The sequence below is a fragment of the Lineus longissimus genome, chromosome 3 (genome assembly GCF_910592395.1).
Source record: "Lineus longissimus chromosome 3, tnLinLong1.2, whole genome shotgun sequence".
Classification (NCBI taxonomy): Eukaryota; Metazoa; Nemertea; class Pilidiophora; order Heteronemertea; family Lineidae; genus Lineus; species Lineus longissimus.
This window is the reverse complement of record NC_088310.1, coordinates 4,569,779-4,590,657: the sequence shown is the minus strand read 5'-3', so window position 1 is coordinate 4,590,657 and position 20,879 is coordinate 4,569,779. Positions and strand designations below refer to the sequence as shown.

At 39.7% G+C, this 20,879-nt stretch overlaps 2 protein-coding genes across 8 annotated transcripts in view; both read left to right on the top strand.

Moving 5' to 3' along the window:
* Positions 1 to 16,234, top strand: part of LOC135485462 (uncharacterized) — a 39,497-nt gene extending 23,263 nt beyond the window's left edge. Inside the window, exons 3-8 of one of the 5 annotated variants that reach the window (XM_064767491.1) lie at positions 5,881 to 5,931; positions 7,669 to 7,701; positions 14,496 to 14,631; positions 15,102 to 15,147; positions 15,409 to 15,426; positions 15,843 to 15,979. In XM_064767491.1, coding sequence (XP_064623561.1) covers positions 5,881 to 5,931; positions 7,669 to 7,701; positions 14,496 to 14,631; positions 15,102 to 15,147; positions 15,409 to 15,425 — 283 coding nt within the window. In that variant the 3' untranslated portion in view covers position 15,426; positions 15,843 to 15,979. Of the gene's footprint in view, positions 1 to 5,880; positions 5,932 to 6,312; positions 6,331 to 7,668; positions 7,702 to 14,495; positions 14,632 to 15,101; positions 15,148 to 15,408; positions 15,427 to 15,842 lie in introns of all 5 variants that reach the window. The other 4 variants (XM_064767487.1, XM_064767488.1, XM_064767489.1 and 1 more) reach the window with 4 other exon arrangements.
* A 641-nt stretch (positions 16,235 to 16,875) lies between these two features.
* Positions 16,876 to 20,060, top strand: LOC135484734 (uncharacterized). 3 transcript variants are annotated; one of them, XM_064766394.1, is made up of 2 exons: positions 16,876 to 17,445; positions 18,280 to 20,060. In XM_064766394.1, the coding sequence occupies exons 1-2, from the start codon at positions 17,442 to 17,444 to the stop codon at positions 19,686 to 19,688; spliced, it is 1,413 nt and encodes a 470-aa protein (XP_064622464.1). In that variant the 5' UTR covers positions 16,876 to 17,441; the 3' UTR covers positions 19,689 to 20,060. The 3 variants fall into 3 exon arrangements, with proteins under 3 accessions (XP_064622464.1, XP_064622465.1, XP_064622462.1); XM_064766395.1 differs by lacking the exon at positions 16,876 to 17,445 and adding an exon at positions 17,483 to 17,540; XM_064766392.1 differs by lacking the exon at positions 16,876 to 17,445 and adding an exon at positions 17,570 to 18,065.
* Positions 20,061 to 20,879: the final 819 nt, after the last annotated feature.

The window sequence follows — 20,879 nt, the reverse complement described above, 5'->3', positions numbered from 1 at the left end:
AATCTTACTTCTTGAGTTTGGTTGCATGTTGTTGGTATTCGAACTCATCAGTCGATATCTCTCTGATACTATTGCTGATACTGTTGTTGTGGGAAACTACTTTGAACCCAGCTCCTTCAAATTTTGAATGATTTGCTAACTTATCAAATGAGATTGATTACTAAAGTGCATTTCACTTTATCTTGCCTGTGCCATGCCAATATGTACAGTTCCCTTGCAAAATGCAAAACAACTTGAGATGAATCTTCACTCAGAAGAAAAGCTCGTCATTCATCATTTACTTTAGCCATGCTGAACATGAAATGGAATTCAAGAACCTTTGTGGGGAAACCCTATATCCACTATACTTTAGTTATTAGTTTTAGAGGCAATGTTGTTAGTTGAAGGAAAGATTACTTTTGCAAGGCAAAATGCCAGTGCTTCAATTAGCAATCAGCTGATACTTATGCAAGCTGAGCAAACTGCAAGCAGGATATAGCATTTTGTTTAAAATTGGATTTTCCTGTGGTTTACTTAGTGGTTGGCTTATTCTTGTATGCTATTGTATCTAGTATGGTTAGTTTTCATCACTGGAAATGTCTTATCTGAATGGTGGACAGTTGACCAATTGCCCTTATCATCACAACCAATCGAAACATGGACTACCTTTAGCAGCATCCCTGTTATGTTGAATACTTTGATACTGTAGAATGCACAAGGTACCTGGAGCAAAAACGTGGTTTCCCAGAATTATCAGTAAAAAGTTACTGAGGTATTGATGATAAGCTGCCACAGAGAAGACCACAGCACACTTAAGGAACCACAATCATCTGAATGGCAAATTATCATTCCTTCTCCAAACAGCCCTCCAAGGTCAGCTTGGAGTACCCTTGCCACATTTGAAGAGATGGAACTCTTAACAAGCACCATGCTTTGTTTCATCTTGAATTTTATCCCACTACAAGTATTTCAATCATCCAACAGCTCTCCAAGGTCGGATTGGAGTACCTGGACCTCACCCTGACCCAATTTGAAGATGGGGAACTCTTGACAAATTTGATGGTACCTGAATTAGGCTTTTATCCCACAACTACAACATCTTATCCAGTCATGTTCAGAATGGTGCAGTCAGCAAGAGCTTCGGCAATATGGAGCTAAAAAGCTGTAGCTTTTGTCGATACCTGGGAATATTTACCAAAATGCATGTTTTGATTTGCTGGTAACTGGTCAGCCCCTTGGCTCACGTTATCAGATGTTCAATTGGTACAGGTGTGCCTTCAGAGCAGGGTATATCTTCATCCTCTTGGTATAAAGATCTGCTGTTCTGACTTGTAAACTGTTTAGAGGAAACTTGATTTAAATGTTACTTGGGGAAAAACATGTACAAGGGCCATTAGACTGAATTCCTCAGGTAGTACGCTCTCTGAAACATTCATTTGAAGAGACATACATAAAAACCTTTGGAAACATTCCTAAAAGTTGAGTAAATCTTCATTTGAATGAAGTAGTTTACCTCAAAGCAGCTTGTTTTTCCTTGGGAATACCTGCAGTGACAGACAAAACCGATTTACATTTTATTGCTGTGGAGATGATGTTTCGCTATTTACCAATTTCATAGTAAACTTCAAAGCAAGAAATTCTGCGATTTGTCAGAAGTTAAAAAGGGACAATTATGCTCACAGCTCATTCACTCATTACTGCTTTCAAGCTACCAAGGTGTTTCATAATGTTAAAATGAGGTTGCAGCTTGAATCCAAAATTCACAAAAGGTTATGCTTTCACTATCACACGATCGTGTTGCCACTCCTCACCTTGTACCCTGGTAGTAGTGATGTTATTTTGCCAACAATGGTGGTCCTACACGCTGTACTACAACCGTGTACATGTGTCAGCGAGATATCTCCAGAGCAAGCAAACTTCTACGTTTTTTCTCTCAATGAAGTTTTTGCATGTTTTCTTAGGTGGAAATCGTACCCACGCGAGTTAGTGCGTAAATCTCATCAGATTGTTGAACCGCCCTCGGCAAAGTCAATCGGGGAACCTATTTTCAGATGCCCGCGCTCAACTTGTGTTTATATCGAAAGAATACTATGGTCATGGCTTTTGATACAAATTGATTGCATTGAAGAGTACTGTACGCTGATTCACATAACTTGAGAAAGCAGGCATGCTTCATTGGAATCAACATTGCCTTGCAGAATATACCAAGGTTATTTATTGAAAATATGTAGGGTTGGTCAAGTGGATGAAATGAGATGCTGAGAGGGGTTCTGAATCGTTCCTTTGATGCATTTAGATGAAAATGATGGGTCATCGCAGTCTGCATTCCGGGAAAGCAATAACCCACTCATCAAGCTGGGATCAATATATTTGCTTGCTTAAGAATATTGTAACTGAGCTGCGTGCATGGGTATTTGGTTTGGAAGACTGTGCTAGTTAAGATGCTGCTAAACATTACTGTTAACTGCTAAATTTCAATTTTGATGGCAAAGCAACAACCATATTCCACGTGGTGATGCAACAACCATATTTTGGTTGATGGCGAAGCACTTGCCACATTCGAGATGATGGCAAAGCACAAACCGTATTCTGGTTGATGGCAAAGCAACAGCCACATTTCAGGTGGTGGCAAAGCAAGAATCGTATTCTAGGTGATGGTAAAGCAAGAATCATATTCTAGATGATGGCAAAGCAAGAATCATATTCTAGATGATGGCAAAGCAAGAATCATATTCTAGATGATGGCAAAGCAAGAATTTTATTCCTGGTAGTGGCAAAGCAACAACTATATCAGTTCTAGATGATGGCAAAGCAAGAATCATATTCTAGGTGATGGTAAAGCAAGAATCATATTCTAGATGATGGCAAAGCAAGAATCATATTCTAGATGATGGCAAAGCAAGAATCTTATTCCTGGTAGTGGCAAAGCAACAACCATATTCTAGATGATGGCAAAGCAACAACCATATTCTTGATGATGGTAAAGCAAGAATCATATTCCTGGTGGTGGCAAAGCAACAACCATATTGTTGATGATGCCAAAGCACCAAGAATACCAATTTCTGGATGTAGTACTATAAGATGCAGCTACTAGTAAACAAAATCGTATTTTTGTGGTGCCATTAATATCCTTGCTAGAATGAAGGAAAAGAATGTGAGCAAATGTAGCAGATGAGGCGGAAAAGAATTTGTTTACGCATGTCTTTCTTACTCAAAGGTAGGCTACAAATCCTTTGTTTGTCCAAACGTACATCTTCCATTGTGCATATAACTGTCTTCGTCTTCTTGCAAGAACTATGAAGACTAAGATCATGAGGTTCAGGATGCTGTCTGCAAGAAATGTGGGGTTTGGTTTCATAAGGTTTTTAGCTCTTTGGGACATTGTTACAAGAACAATAGATGTTTAAGGTTTCAGTTGTATGTCTGGAGGCAGTATATACAAACAGATAGGGGAGGCCTATTGTTTCTGGCACAGATGTAAGACATATCCAGTTTCACCTTTCTCTCTAATAGCTTAAGTCATTAAGGTATACATTCAAGCTCATTAGAAAAAATAAGTGTAGTCTAAGGTGTGTGTGGTAGTGTTATTGTGTATCTTTCTGTCAAGGCCCAAACATGTTGGACCAATGCCCACCAGAACTATGAAAAATGTGTCGGTAAACGCAAACTGCTTTTGGTGTGACTGGTCTTTCTGTGTTCTGTCGCACTGTTCTAACTGCTGAGAACTTGTCATCTACTTGCATAGAGCTTTGTACTTTCTTCTGTCTTTGCTATTGAGCAACTTCTGGTTCAACTGGTGAAAATACATTCAAAGCAGGTGTAACATCAATGGTCGACTATGATATCCTGAAGATGATGATGATGAGTGATGATGAAGACTATGAGTTGGCAAAGCCATTATTTATGCTTTTGTCGAAGACTGATGTGACTTGTGGGCTTGGTGGAAAATCGTTCAGACTCGGATCCAACCGATAAAAACATCTTGTCATACAAGTACAACTCATCCAGGAAGTCTCAAAGATAACCTTCCAACTCATCCAGGAAACTATCAGAGATAACATCTCCACCCATTCCATGCCCATTCTTACATTCTGTGTCAAGCCCTGAGTCATTTTCCGCCAACAAACACATTAGATGTGTAGACAGAAAACAATCTTTAGAGCTCAATAAATACTGCTACTGGGTCCACCTATCATTAACCAATAATATGTTGTGGTTTGATAGAAACTTATCAAAGCAAACACATTTCCCTCAGGGTGACCTCAGATAAAACGCCCAGATTTCATTTGGAGGGCATCTTCAGATTTGGCAAAGCGATATGATGGTATTTGGTTTGAGCAAACACAGACAGATCTCTTTGAATGACGACAAGGGTTAGTATGCTGTCTCAGATAATATTTTAACCCATTGTCTTCAGAAATTTACATTTTTTAAATTTGTCAATATAAAGGTGAGATTACTGTGAGGGCTTATTTGAATTTGGCAGATACTATGTTGTGTTTTGGTTGTGACCAATCAAAGCAAATACGAACACTCCCCTAGGGTGACCTGGCCTCTGGTTAGTTTGCTGTGTCTTCTACATTACACCCTAAACCTTTGCATTTTGAACCCAATTACTTCATGTAAACTATTTCAAGTATCTTGTAGCGATAATGTCCAATTGTCAGAGTAGTCCAACAATGCATTTGTTGTTCTACCAAAAAAACTTCCTCATTTCAAAATTAGATTGTTTGCATAGCAAAACACTTCTTCCTCGTACCAATGTTTTGAGCTACACAGCCAATTTTAATAAACATCACATGTTCATGCCTACAAAAACACTTACATTTTAATTACGATACTTTGAACAAGCCATAATATTACATCAATACCATGTAAAGAATAATTACATGGGCGCCATAACATGTAAATAGGCCATGTTATATCCTGTGGATGTTGATGTGCAATTAGCTGACAAATTTCAAAGTCCCTAGAAAATGTTACAAAAACCTGCACAAACCCTTATACCTGTTATAACAACCTGCATACATTTGGTTGTCACACAGTTTTGTATCAATTTAGCATTCAAATGTTATATTTTAAAATATAACATTTCAATTTAACACAATGAACTACCCATTCGATTGTTTATAGATCCTGCACGAGGACTTTGACATCAGTTGCACTGTATATACTGTTCCAGAGCAACATCCCTTGTTGTGCACAGCTCTGGTCTGCATGAAACATGCTGCAGGCATGAATGAAGAATGCTATACACAAATGTTGTGTGCATGTAGGGATGTTACCTTTGACGAGAACAGTAGTTGAATTTGGATAGTGTTTTAAAAGCATGATTAATTGTGTGGGTCATTTCACGTAACTAGTGTCATCATTTCATTTCATGGGTATGTAAGCCAAAGACTGAGGATAAGTCGGGTCAATACTACTTTGCTTAAAGAAATAGTCTTAAGAAAATCATGAAGAAAAATGGCCAATTTCATTATGAATTAGACATTGTAACAACTTTCCTCCACTGTCTTCTAATTTTTACGGCATTTGAAGGGTCTCTACAACATATAGATTGGTCTTAGTTATATCATATTGCGTGTTAAAAAAGACACCAAGATCAAGGCTGCTACAGAGTAGGAAGAAACAAGAGGGCTATTGTTTCTGTTATATCCGCCTCAAATCTTGTGATAGAATGAGAAGGCCACTTTTGTGACTTCTGCTGAGAGAGGTGGGTGGGATAGATGTGGATATCCAAATCCAAAGGGTTAAATGTATGATAGGGTAATGGTTATCACTATGTCCATATCCTGTCGAACAGTTTCGTGTCTTCGTCAGACAATTTCATGTTGTCGTCATCATGTTTGTTATCGCTTGCTTTACTAACCAGTTGCTTTCTAACATCGTTTTCTTCAGGTACAAGAATCGCGGCTGGTGCACGGATTTTAGCTTGAAACCTAGCAAAAGGTAACAACTTCCACACCCTTTCTATGCATGCTTCTGTTGTCTCGCAAACAAACATTAATAAATACAAACAAATATTCCTTAATTAATTATGATCGTTTACTTGGAACACTTGCAAGATGTTTCAGAATTGAATGCTTTGTGTGCTCTGACATAACAAACAGTTCGTTCAGTGTCAGTCACTGCAAGAAACAAGTATGTACCTTGTTGTTGATGCTGTAAAGGTTTCACTGTAACATCTGTAATTCTGTCAATGTCACTGTTTTCCTTAAATACAGGTTTCTGAGCATTGATCATTGCCGATGACTTTGATATCATAAATGTGAAACGTAATTGCTTGATTGTTGATGCAATGACCTTAATTTCTTGCATGCCCTTTTTCAGGAGACTATTATACAATGTGTTAAGTACCATTAATTAACAATTGACACAAACACTTTACCACTGGACCCATCACTGCCAAATCATATTTTCCATTCCTGTTCCGAAATCCTGATTCCTGATGAAAACGTATAAGGCATTTTTTTAGTGGATATTTCATCCAGATAGTGAATGAGGACCAATACTTTTGCTAATGCATACTTTTTGCTATACTTTGCAAACAACAATGAAGTTACTGAAGCCTTTTTTGCTCAATGTTGCCAAAAAATTAATTTTAGTCAAACACAAAGTATATTCTCTTAGAGATTTGTTTCTGGTGCATTCACTTTCTGGAGAACTATATATTATGTTACATGGCATACTATATTGCCAGAACCTTGTATTTCAAGATGCTGACATCAGAGATATGAGAAGGGCCGCCGCTCCACACATTACCATGTAGAAGGGCACCAACATCAACTATTCATATTCAGTTACTACTTACTCTCATAAGTGTTGACCGAAGTGAGCACATGCTTCTGGCCGAGTTGTTGAAGTGACAGATCGTCAATACATTTGTTCTTGAACACCAATGCATAGAGCTGGTATTAAGAATGTTACCCAAGCCCTGTGATATGTTTGGAAGCCAGACCATAATAGGCTCCCGTGTACAGTGGACAGAAACTTTCATCTTAAGATGCAGCAAAGCCATTGCATTTTGAACAAGGATCCCCTTGCTTTCAATCAAGGCAACTATTCTCCTCCAGAAAAGATCAAAGACAATTTTTAAAAAGTAGTACACTTACACATTAGCACATGCAGTCTGAACAGTTAACTGAGACATATTGGTGATGAGGTGTTCTTACGTAGAAATTACTCAGAACCTGTGAAAAAGTTAGGCGCATTGTACTCTTAGGTGAGCTCAGGAGGGGCCATATAATTAGGCAGCTTAACTAAGTGCCTCCCTGTTGTCCCAATAAGTTCTATTTCAGAGCAAGTTGTTGGTCCCGAACTCAGGACGGTGCAACTGGTGGGTGCCAACTGAGTAAAGTGCAGTATCAAAGCCCAATGGTGAGGTCGCTGGAACTACTGAAGGTGTATGAGGTGTCTGGTTCCTCAGATGGTATGACTGGAATGCATCAGAAAAAGGACTTAGACACTCTGTAACTGTAACATCGCCTATTGAATGCATCCCTTAGTCACCCCGTTGCACTGGAACTATACATTATCGGTAACCTGTCTGACCTCTCTCTAGAGTCTCCTGTTCTGAGATTCCTATGTCACATTTGTTTGACCAATCTTGTGGTAGTGGCTGAAGAAGAACAAAATTAATTTCAAATTTGAAGGCTAATATTATTTTTTACTTAATGCTTTCTTCAGAAAGGTGGTTTCATTTGTGGATGGTAGAAACATGTAAGTTACATATTGATGTATTTAGTGGTGAATAAATGATGGTGTAATGGATATGCATGAATTGACATTCATCTCATGTTGCATGGGTTGGGCGATCTTTTCTGGTTGTGGTTATCCGTCTGTCCTTTGAAATCTCTTGTGATTGATCAGTCCACGAATAATGTGCAGTCTCCTCAAACCAGTTTCTTGACATCCTGACTCTCATGCCTTTATACTCCTATATTTAGTAGAACCTTTCCATTGAAGACATGATAAGATGTAAATTTCCCCTTGGTGATCAAGACTTGTTGATGCCCTGCAGCATGGTCCACTTGATGGCTAATTAGACAATTTGGTTTTCCTGAGCAGTTTCTTTAAAATATAATAATTGCCAAAATGGATTGATTGATTCTGGTAGTATATGGTTTATTGCTGATATCGAGCTCATTACCACATACCATCTGGTTCTGTATGCTATTCCTGTGCTATCTTACTGATAACATAAACCCATCAGTCTTGCCCAGGATGTGATCAAGATGCAATTTCTCAACCAACTAGCCCAGAATCCATATCAGTGATCTGGCTATTAGTCGACATTGGATATTAATTGGTTTCTGTATCAATATTGCTCATGTGTTTGGCATCTGTGATGATATTTTGTTTGTTAGAATACTTCCAGATAAACTTAGGCATACCGTTCCTTTCATAAGTTATATTACTAAGGGGTCACTATGCTTCATTCTGCGGTTGTGTCCAGAGTGTGTAATATATGTATCCCTTTCCTAACGTTATAAGCTTGGGGGGTCCCTGTGACCAGATACATCATGCCTGCATGATCGCAATTCCGATGTAAACTATAACCTGTTTACTGAGGTTGAATCTGGTTGTGGTAAACTGATGTTAGATTGACGAGAAAAAGGATGTCTTGACTGAACCTGTAGCATGGAAGCTTTAAAAAATGCTGGTGATAGAGCGTGAAATTGTTTCCAATGATCTCAAACATGATTTACTCGATTTACGAATATTTAACCAGAAAAACAGTGGTAGTTTTGAAGCGCTGTTAACTCTTTCAGTGCCAAGGACGTACATGTACGTCCTAAATATTAAGGTATTTTAGTTCCTCCAGACGACACCAGATGTCCCCAGCTACTCAAATGTGGTTCATATGGTTTCTCTGGCCTGGGGCGTCCAAATTGAATAATTTTTTCGACTGAGAGGGTGGGGTGGGGTTTGCCACCCCTCATTTTAGGTGAAAAATGGTGAAAATCGGCCAAAAATACCACTCCCTCAAAAAAATTTAGAACATAATCCTAGTATGCCCCTACTTATTACTGCTGTTTTATTGAAACAGGAGGTAAAGACAAAGGTTTTGAAGAATTTTGATGAGTGTATCTCAATTATTTTTGTGAGATTTTGGGTAGTGACAATGCCCAAAAATGCCCAAATCCTGGGCACTGAAAGAGTTAACAGCACAGTGAGCTACGGGATATCGTTAGAGATTTTACTCTCTCTCTTGATGAAGACATCCAAGACGTCAAGATAAGGAAGAGAAACATGAAAAACAGACCCAGTAGTAAACTTAACATCCCCAATGGCCATTTAGGCTATGGGAAGATTCCTCGAGTTTCTGGCTTGGTGTAGCTCTCTTTAACTGAACGGAACTTGGTATTTTCAAATTTTGTCCAGTTTTTGCCATGTGGTGCTGATTCTTCAAAGTCCTCAGTGCATTACTTGAGATCAGTGGTATGAGAACAACAGGCACAAATGGACACACGCAGGAACATTGCACTAGACGCTGTGCAAGTTGTGGGTGTGTAAATCCCTTCCAGGCAACTTTCTTCTTTTTGTATTAAGTTTCTTGCTTTAGAGTGTGTCACCTAAAAGTCTCTTTAAAAGTGCGATTCCAAAGCACTTTGATCATTGCCAGGGATTCACTGAAACAAACTTTTGAATCTACCTCTTCGGAGTACTCTTCCCTTCCTCATTTTTTTCAAATGGGCAATGAAATACAACTGGAAACTTTTTACTTTGGCCTTAGTTTGGCTGTAGAATTTTTCGCTTCTGGCTCCAATTATCAAACAGCCCAGTCTACATCTAGTGAAATATAAATAAAAATCCCTGTACAAATCTAGATGTGATGTTTTTACTTGGAAAATGATTGCAGGTGGAATAAATTTTCCTGGCATTTTATCATCGTACCTGGTCTTTGCAACTCTTAGACCTATCGAATCTCTGGTGAGGCGGTTCTTGAATAAGATTGGAGAAGTTCACGTTTATCATTCTTGGTATCCTACCCCCAGCAGTTACTATCCGCAAGTTTGAGATGATAACTCAAATATATATGTTCAATTTCTGACAGAAATACTTGGAGTTTTGCTATTCGAGAAGAGTCCGGGTGAAGGTCAAATTCGAAAAGAGCCAGGTAAAATCTAAGTGGTTACTCTAGGGTTCACCAATTGAACTGTTTTTTGTTCTTACAGTATTAAAAACAACCTGTTCAAAATGGTTGGCAACAAACAAAAATCTTTTCAGCTCCATATTAAAATGGTTTTAACTCTTTGCATCCATAGATACAATTGTGTTCATGTATTTTGAGGAGCCATAAAATGATTCTTTTCAGCGCAAGTCAACTTCTTTACCTCTTCTCTTTGAAGTATGTTTTTAGACATTTTGATTCAAATGTTTTCCATCTGGTGCATTATTTTTGCAGTTTCCTTGCTCTCGGGATGTTTATAAAGAAACTGAAATCCTTTGGTTAAAAACCATTGCTGTTTTCAATTTTTACGTCTGAACTTTTTCATCCTATAAACATCGTTTTTCTTAAAGAGTCAATTCAAGACCTTTCAAGTTTTCATTGAATACTGGTGTTAGGTTTTGCCAGAAGAGTTGCTTGGCCAGGAGGTATTGCATACTCACCAGGTATACCCTAGTAAATCAAAGTCAACTTTTTACATCTACATCTATAGAAAAAAACTGAGTTCTTTTATACCAATACTAGTTTTTCCATGATATAGCAACTTTGATGTTCTAAATTCAAGATAGCTGCTTTTTTCAAAAGGTACCTCTTCCTTACCAGAACCTTTAATTTACCGCGAACTTGACAAATTGTTGTAAATCACTGACCAGATCGATTGCCTCAAGTTGTTGTCTTTTGTTTCAAAACAAGAAGTTGAGTAGATCATTACTTTGGAGCTTCAGGGCTTCGAAACTTATACTGATTTACAGACCAATTCATTTGAAAGGATTCATATCTCGCCTGCTTGAATGTAATCTGTAAGACGCTGCCTGGGAGAGGAAAGTAGATAATGAATAAAGACTAGCAAATGCTTTTACTTCAATTTTGTACAGAAAGGCCTAGTGCATATGTACATGAAGTTTTAGATAAAAGCATTTGCTAGTCTTTATTCATATCACCCATTGTGTTGGTTTGCAGCTTCAATGTTGAGAATTTAGAAGTGGGTTAAGGATTAGACCATGAGCCTTCTGGTCATGCAACCATTCCTTTACCTCCTCCCTCAGCAGGGCTTTGAATCATTCCTTCATCACAATCTGTGAGTGTGTATAAGACTAGAGAACAATCCAAAGGCTTTCTAGAGGAGGATGTCCTTTCCTAACTCTAGCTGCCAGCAGCTGCTTCAAAGGTCACAAGGTCATGATGGTCAGCCAATCTTGATATCGAATCCACTGTATACAATTCCCTTGTCCACAGCTTGGGCTAACTTGTTTTCTTTGCAAATTCTTCATGCTCAGGCAGTGAAAACATCCTTCCTGTTGGTACACAAATGTAAGATTTTGGGGTTGAACACTCAGGAGTCTTGTATGAAGCAAGATGCTGGCGGCAACTATGTCAATGATGGTGAGCACTAAATGGTCATGTTCAACCAAAACATAAAAAGTATGGAATTCACAAGTAACATTGAAAAGCAACTTAAGCTCAAAACACTTGGAACTATAATTGATGATATTTTTTGTGCTTTTTTGTCTGACGAGAATTTGAAGGAAAAGAAGCTTGTCGTATAAGTTCAACATACAAATCAACAAGCATACCAATTGGTTCATGTATGGATGATTGCCGAACTGTCAGGAACAGAGGTAACAGCATAGGTGCGTGAGAAACACGGGAATCACAAAAATGAAGACCAGTATGTTTATTCACCGACTTGTGGTATTCGTGATGTCATGAAAAATGAGCATATCTCGAGCGAGGTTGTAAATGTTTGGTTAGCGTAGCTGTACAAATCAATTCGATCGTGTTGTGTTTTTCTAAATACTTGTCAGAGTGGAATCTGTAACAACTGAACCGCAGCTACAAAACAGATCTATGACCTCGAACTTGTTTTTGATAGTAGAAATACTTGTGGAAAAAAAAACGATGCGATCTGGCTTCTTATGAGAGGTTTTTTTTACCTGATATCTGATGTTGATGTATCGTACCTATCGAGCTTATCTTGGACTACTATTTGTAAGAGAAGAGATAGTGAGTATACTTTGGCAAGAACAGCTGTAGCATTCATTGTTTTGGCAAACAATAGGCCAACTGTTTGATTTATCAAGTTGTGGGTATCAAGTCCAATCTTAATAAATTTTTCTACTGTAAGAAATTCTATGGTAAACCACTTCGGTTTTCACATATTCGGCATTTGACTTTTTGAGAAAAGTTTACCATTTTTTTTATCTTGGTTTTGTAGAATGTGTGTCACACTGTCTTCTGAAGGCCTTACTTTAATGGCCATTGATGAGAGCAAACCATTTACTAAACCAAGAACTTGGCCTGACTAACTTGATAGTCATTGCACATTCAATGATCAAACCTGTCTAAAAAGGTGTCTCGAGTCACTGATGTTCATCATAAATGTTTTTCCCTTATGCTTGTAGGTTTCTTTTTCTGTCCTCTAAACAATTCTGGTATCTTTGATTTCAGATGCTGTGATGATCTGGAAAGGAGCGTCAACAAATCATTTAGCATACTCATTGATTTATGATTGGCTGAATAGTAGAGATAGTAAATATCCAATCAGTGTCCAGCTTTTGTATGATTGGTTGAAGATTGGCCAATCAGTGATAAGCTTTTTCTGTTTGGTGTAGTGATGGTTTGATTGGTGAAAATGTATCCCGTCACTGATCCTTATCAATGCTGCTTGACCAATCAAAGTCCCCAACCAATCAGTGAAGCTCAATGATTGTGAGGAGACAGCCATGCCCAACCAATGTGCTAGCAGTAGATTTGAATTCAACCAATCAGAAAATGGCAGTGTTCCTATTGGTTCAGCATTAGCCAATTAATCAAATCACCGATGTATCAATTTATTTCAATCCAGACAGGCTCAAGTACTCTACTATGGGTATGAGTACAGTAAGTGTGACATGCTGGCCATGAGTACCTTATGACTAGACCAGAATGAAAGGTAGTCCCTCAATCCCAATATTTCAATATTGCATGATCTCTGTGGTATCTTGTTGTCATAATTATCATTCATTTTGAAGTTTTGTTTGGCTTTTTGGAACAACTCTCATTCAAGTGATTTCTCTCTTACTCAGCTGTTGTAATTTCGCTCAAAATCTTATTTCATTCACCATTTTCACTCCTTACAGTCCCAGTACATTGCATTTTGTCATCAGTTTCAGTAACGCTGCACAAATCCTGTTTTATTGACATGTATGCCTAAAATGTATTACTTAATTTTAGCTTGATTCATCATGCGATTTGCATGCATTGATAGCTAGGCTATGCCTGCATCTGACCTCAAAACATCCCTGATAGTGGCAGTATAACCTGGTCATTGCTTATTGATTCGCAGCCCTTCTTGCCATTGATCATGGATCACAACTTTATTTCATAATTTTTCTTAAAAATATTTCAATTCTGTTTTTTTCTGTTTATAGAAGAAGATAACAAATTGTACTCATCATCAAGTGATCCTTATCCATCCATCATCTCATTTCACTTTGTTTATATGTGATGTTTCTGTTATTGTATTTTGTGTACTTAATTGGCTGCACCAAATGCTTGTGTGAATTTCCTTTAATGTAAATATTCAATTATTTCCATTGATACCAAACCATACATTTTACCTGTCGAACATTTTGCTCAACTTTTTCTGTTTTGAACAGTTTGCTTGAAATAATAGAAGTCAAATCTCGCAAATCAGTTGGAAAGATTTGCTGTTCAGATCATTCAGTAGTTCAATGTTAAATGCCTAATGTTAAGTCCCCATCATTCAACTACAACTAGTTCAGTCTGATTATAGTACATGTATATCAACACAATTATAAGTAAAATGTAATTATGTGTCAATCAGATTTCACAAAAATCGTTTGACCTTGTGACCTTTCCCCAGTTCACCTGATCCATTAATTAGAATTGATAGTGAAAAATTGTAACACTTCGATTACATGCTGGTTTAACACTTTAGAACTGACTGTGAGTACAAAATATTGTGTGATGACTTATTGTGTTTGACTTTGTTGGCTGACCATATCCGTTGAAACAGGTCCTCTTCTAAATCTGAAATTAAAAAGCAACATATTCAGTAAAAATGGACATATGATTGGAATTTCTCCGCTCTGCACAAATTCCCAGTTTAAAGTAGTGCATTCCTCACTTCACATCTAGGTTTTGCACTCACTTCATCCGTCCTTTCACTTTGGCACATGTGCACTGTTGAAATTAACATGCAATGGGACAACCTTTTTCAAAAATCTGGCAGCATCAAATATTTTTTGATCAAAAATATCATTCTGAGAGTTTTGTGTATTGTTTATTTATTGCATTGGTGATGGAAATAAAGAGTATTATTCCCGTTCTATTTCAACAGGTGCTACCAAGCACGAGAATCTGCACCACCCCCAAGTCAGACTAGCACAAATGGAAAACTGCCGACAACATTCCCAAGTGAGGGCACAGAGAATCTTGGTATGGAAACGGCAGAGTCACCAGTCTCCATCATACCGGTATGTAACATAGCCAGCTACACCCTGAAAATAGCCAGACTTAGATGTGGCTAACATTTGGGGTTGGCTCATTCAGAGGTATACCTCTATAGTCTAATGGTCTGGTCTCATTGCTTGATTTGAGCCTCAATCACAGGCAATGGTCTGGTCTCATTCATGGGCCATTGCTTGATTGAAGCCTCAATCACAGGCAATGGTCTGGTCTCATTGCTTGATTTGAGCCTCAATCACAGGCAATGGTCTGGTCTCATTCATGGGCCATTGCTTGATTGAAGCCTCAATCACAGGCAATGGTCTGGTCTCATTCATGGGCCATTGCTTAATTGAAGCCTCAATCACAGGCAATGGTCTGGTCTCACTTGACAATGTTCTGGTCTCATTCATAGGCCATTGCAAATATAATTCCAATTCTGGCCCATTGTAGGAGCGGAGTTCTTAAATCATATCAAACGTTGTCAATTGTCTTTCAGATGGAAAATCGTTTCTCAACCTTTGGCAGGCCAAAGTCACAAGCAGGTAATGTTATATTCCTTTCAACTTCATTCAGATTAAAAACAGTTTGACCGAGATATATCTCGGCCGAGTTCAACAGAAAAATTGATTTTAGAATAAGAATTATACACAACAAAATCAGGCAGCAATTTTTCTGTGACGAGTACAGTCACAGGCCAGATCATTGCTTCAACACTACGGTATTACTATTAAAAATTGTGTGGATTAAAGCTGGTCACTTCAAAATTGTTACTGTGTATCCAAAGGATATCTTCTCTATTACAGAAAGTTTTTATGTATAAGGTTTGAAATCTTTCTTTGAAAAAAACATATTATCCTATTTCCCTCGTCTTCATTTGGGACGCTTTTATAGCTTGAATACTTTAAGGCAGTTGCAAAAACGCTGCTTTTTGGACAACAGGTAATGGTTCATCCCCGCTTAATCCCAGATGTAAGGATTTACCCTCAAAAAGTGCTTTTCCCTGCTTATATAACAGCCATGTTAACAGATCTCTTTCAAAAAATACTTTGGGGGATTGGATCCTGCTTTGTGTCTAAAGCTTTTGGTCAGCACTTTCAGTTTACCTAAGGCAGACTTGATTAGACAAGCAATGATCTACAGTGAAGTATTAATGCCTTGAGTATCACACACTATGATAGTTAAACATCTGTCTTGTCTTTGTAGTTCTTGTCGTTTGATTTATCGCATCTTCCATCAGTTTCAGAATACAGTGCGAGCATATCGTTAGAAGACCAGAGTCCTGACCACGTGCCAATTCGAAATGGAACAAACAATAACAGGAAGCCGCGAAGCCTGTATCTTGATCTTGGCGCTCTGGGCACATTACGCCCTGGCGACGACGACGATATACCCTATATGGACCAATGCCCGACACCATCACCCGGTCCAACACCAACTAGTCCCTCAGCTGGTTTCAACGCGGGATTCTCCCGGGGAATCAGTCGAGTCGAGCTGATTTAGCAGGAAAGGGACGGTTAAATTTCGACGGGACCAGTTGATGCTGTTGTCAGACACTAATGAAAAAGGTTGACTGTATTATTTGTCTTCCTGTTCTTGAGTCAGTTTGGAGGCAAAATAAAAACCATGATATGATAGAAGTTTTTGGGCCGACTTTGAATTATAGGCCGTTTGTCACTTCTTCGTCCGCATCGTTTTGGACTCTTGAGCACAAACTATTGGTGGGATTTCTTTGAAGTTTTTTTATTGATCTGTGCTTTGCATTTGTACTGCACACACTTTGTAACCACTTCAGTGATCTTACCAGAAAAAGTCATTATAGAAAGATGCAGTATGTGTTGACATTACAATAAGCTTCCAGGGATCACTGCTAATTGCATTTATTGGAAAGGGACCACTGCATCCGGAGTGTAGAGGTGGGTTGATAAATGTACCTGTAAAAGAAATCTCGAGTCCCGGTAGTTTACCCTGGGAATAGCCATCGTCGCGTTTTGGAAATATGCTATTAACTAAATTAAAAACTCAGCAGGCGAAAACCACACCCATGTGATCAGCCCATCTCCACATACATTTCACGACGATCACGCACAAGCCTATTGGTTGTTACACTCCCGAGGGAGTGCGACTTCACCCTATGTATAGTCTTCCTGTGGGGAGGGCGACTAAACCGATCAACTCCGTTAATGGAGTGTAATCGTTGCGAAGATAACACAGGCACTCCCTGCATTGATACGCGGCGTGAAACGCTTATGTTATTTCTGAGACGAATTTAATGTATCTTTTGTATTCTCGGAGATCGAGAGAGATCGTTGGACGATGAACGTTCACACTACCCTCGGATAAAGGAATGTGGTCATACGTCACACCCTAATGCTCAACAACAATACTCGTTCATGCAGGGACTTTTCTTGACTTAAGCACTGTACACACTGAGCACATTTTGGGTGACATGTTGGGCAACATGTTGACTTGTTGTCCAGGTGCGATGTATAAGGCGTATGTAATGTTATAAAGGGTCAACAGGCAGTAATAGCCGGAAAGGGGCGAAAGACATTGCATACTCTATAGTATACTGCAGGCCTATGCCGTTCATAACAATTCCAGAAAACTGACCTGGACATTATCGCAATGAACGACTGATGTGCTGGACGGCTGGTGATTTTCAACATATTCGATTCTGATCAATAACTCTTGGCCTCCTGTGATGATTTGTTGCACTTTTAGTCGCCTAGTAACCATGTGGTATTTCTAATTGATGAGAAACGACTAAATTATCAGGTACATGACCATCGAACTGGGCGTGAAAAAAATCTACCATGCATTGAAACAGGATCAATGAATGTGTAAGTCGGGTTTTGTGAGTGTGTGTACGTACATGTGGTGAGCAGTGCTTAACGACCAGGTGCCGGACTAGCCCAGGCGGACTAAGAATTAGACGGTATGTTTGTGTGAGGATGTCCCAGTATATAAGGTAAGAAGGGTATGTGTAAGCAGACGACGGGATGTGAGCTGACGAAGAGACGACAGAAGGTGAGCTTTTGTTCGCAGACGACAGAAGGTAAACGTTTGTAAGCAGACGACAGCAACTGAGCAGGCATGAGCATGAGTAGACGACAGTGGATGACAGAAGGTGAGCTGTTGTTACAAGTCGGTGGCGGGTGAGCTTCTTATCAGACTACACGACTTCGGTTTGTAAGGCGCGATATTTTGGCGAACAATAACGCAAGATATATGAATTATCATACGCATTGTCGTTCAAAGTAATAAATCTCTCATGCATGGACAAGAGTTGGCGACACAAGTTGACCCGTCAATATTCAATTATATACATTTATTCGGTTCGTAACAATACATGACCCATCTTTAATCAATGAGATGAATAATTCTACCAAGTAAAATAGAGCCTACGGGCGAGACGGTCACTCACAGACGCAAATGACAATGCTCGAAAAGGACATATACGGTGAGTTCTTAACTGTCTGATTTTTTTGGAAAAGCCATTTCGACCCCGTGATAATGTGGGTCGCCCCTAGTCTTTAGCACAAAACCTTCCTTATCGTTTCGGAACGGTGAACGTGGTCCATTTATGCCTCATAGACAAGTGATTTCAGTAAGCCTACATCTGGTTCCCCCGACCCAACACTTCTTCACCAAGTTGTTCTTGTTTCTCGTTTCAGATGAGAAGCATTGTATGACATCAAGTGACATGATTATGACCGACGACCCTATGCCCGTACAAGCAGTTTTCACATCCATCAACATGAGGCGTCTCCAGTTTGTTCAGTCCATCACCGTTGTCGGTTTGTTCTTTCTTTGTCTCAGATTTGTCCTGTTTCGGACCATTATCCCAGAGCCACAGAGTATTTACTATTCAAAAGAACTTTTACGCGATGGCAGCGCACAGCCAGATACCGGGAAACGACTGACCGCTCTTGAGCACAACGTCCTCATGTTCAGTCTTCGAGGACGAATTTTCTCGGCGCAGATGAATGACATCACGGGAAACGTCACATCCTCTGTCCTCCATTCATTCTCTCCTGTCGTAGACAAGGCGCTCTCTAGGATGTTCCCGTATAAGTACGCTAAATCTCGTGAGATCAATGCCATCAGCCCCGCCATCACGTGGTACAAGGGCAACGTGGTGGTCGTCCTGAGGGTGTGGCTCAACTACGAACGCGTCTTTCGGGCCAGGCTAAAAGAAAATAACACTTTCCAAGACAATTTTCTTTACACTCAGACATTTAATCGATACATGCAACCCATCGATAATGGACGTCTACTTGGTATACCCGTCCCAAAACAGTATACTGTCTTCACGGGACCTTACGATCCCCGAATCTTGGCAATGTCCAACCAACAACTTTTGGTAACCTTTCCAATGCCAATGAACGTGGACAAAATAGATACTTTACATCCCTATCTTTGGGATTATGATGAGAGCAGAATCATGAAACCTCATATTCAAGGAGAGAGGATGGCGCGCTTAGACACCAACTGGGTACCGCTGAGTGTCGCCGGGAAACTGCATTATGTATACAGCTTCGATCCCCTGCGCGTCCTTCAGTGTGACAGCGCCGCGGCATGTCATTTCGTCTACAAGGAGAAATCCCTCAGTGAGTTTCCCTTCATTGATAGCCTTGACGTCCTCAGAGGGGGAACTTCTTTAGAGGTCTACAAGGGACCGTATTACCTCTCGGTAGCGCATTCAAGCGTCTACAACAGCGGTGGCAAAAGGGAGTACAGTGCCCATCTTGTTTTGTTACGGACGGACAAATGGCGCATCATATACGTCAGTGATGCCATCCGGATTCATCAATCCATTTTAGACAAAATACCTCTGGTGCGAAACTTTGCTATTGAAAAGTCGTTCCTGTACCCGGTTGGTCTCATAATTGAGTCCGACGATTCGGTGGCTGTTGGTCTCCATGTAAACGACCGTGAAAGTTTTGTGATCCGAGTTCGGGGCCTCAGGAAGATATTCAAGAAGGCGATTGAAATCGACCTCATTAATGACATAAAAGCGTCTCAAAGTCAAGATGTGAGGACGATACAAAATTATGTAAAAGAAAGTGTGGTGAAGAGTTAACACATTACTATGAACGTTCTCATAGCCGTCCATTTCACGACCGATGGAACACAGTGCGGTCCTTCGACGATTATTTAATAAGTTTCGTTTGCAAAATGCCCGCAATTCTAGTGGAACATGCATGCAACCTTAGAAGTCGGCGAACAGCTTCATTCGCTTTGGGATCGATGGCTCAGAGTTGATTCTACAATTGCTTTTAATGCAAGGTACGGTCCGGTCCACAGGGAGGTGCGTGCGGAAAACGTTACGAAGGAGGACGATAATCTCAGGCAACATGGTACTATTGATTATTAATATTCTTCATGCAAACGTTTGTCACAGTCTATGTTCCTGTAAGAAATCCATTAAAGTTTTATATTACTCCGTAATCAACATTGTCTTTTCATTTGGAAACATGGTTGCAGAAGAGCTGATCTTGCTCTCGAAAACGTGAACGTCGTTTCGAGAAACATTAGCAACTCGTCAAGCTGACTTTACGAGGAAGATAAAAATCATATGATACGTCAGCTCATAACTTTTCAGCCGACGGATCCCTCGGCGACAGTTTTTCTCGGGGACATGATCCGCGCCCTCTACGTCTTCTTTCTTCGGTCCTGATCGACCTGAGTCACTCACACCCACGCCCAGACTGCTTTACCGGTATGAACGTGTAAAGTTGAAACAGGAGAATATTCGTCCTGAATACCATGTACTGTTCACTGACGGATCAAAGGACTTGGCTCACAGTTTCTATCTTGAGTCACTGCACAGATCAGCCCAGCAAATCAATGCAATGTCATCTTTAGATGCTGACGATTGTGCTCAATCCTCACTCATGTCCGAGCGAAACGACCATTTCAATGCAAGGACTAGAGATGGATGTGACCGAAATATGAAAAGAGCGAATGCGATGCTGGCAGTGGCATAGGCGGTAACAATGATGATCAGGTCCTATTTGGAAAATGAAGCACTGGACCCATCCTATGGATGATGTGTTTGCCTATGACCAATGACCTTGGAAAGACGAACCCAACAGACACCCTCATACGATGTGATTTTCGTTGAGGGAAATTTTTGCAAAACTCCGAACGGTCTTCAAACGTGATCGGTGTCCGACGAAGGCTGACTGACACGAAGACAGTTGGTTCCGATGCAGGTTACAATGATTCCAGACTGATGTTACTGTCTTTTGCATATGGCTGGGCAGCTATC

What these genes read in the sequence shown, in the direction of transcription:
- LOC135484734 (XM_064766392.1), top strand. Translation starts at nt 18,038, where the DNA reads ATGACAATGCTCGAAAAGGACATATACG. An exon ending in GCTCGAAAAGGACATATACG is followed by an intron (nt 18,066 to 18,279) that starts GTGAGTTCTTAA and finishes TTCTCGTTTCAG; the next exon opens with ATGAGAAGCATTGTATGACA.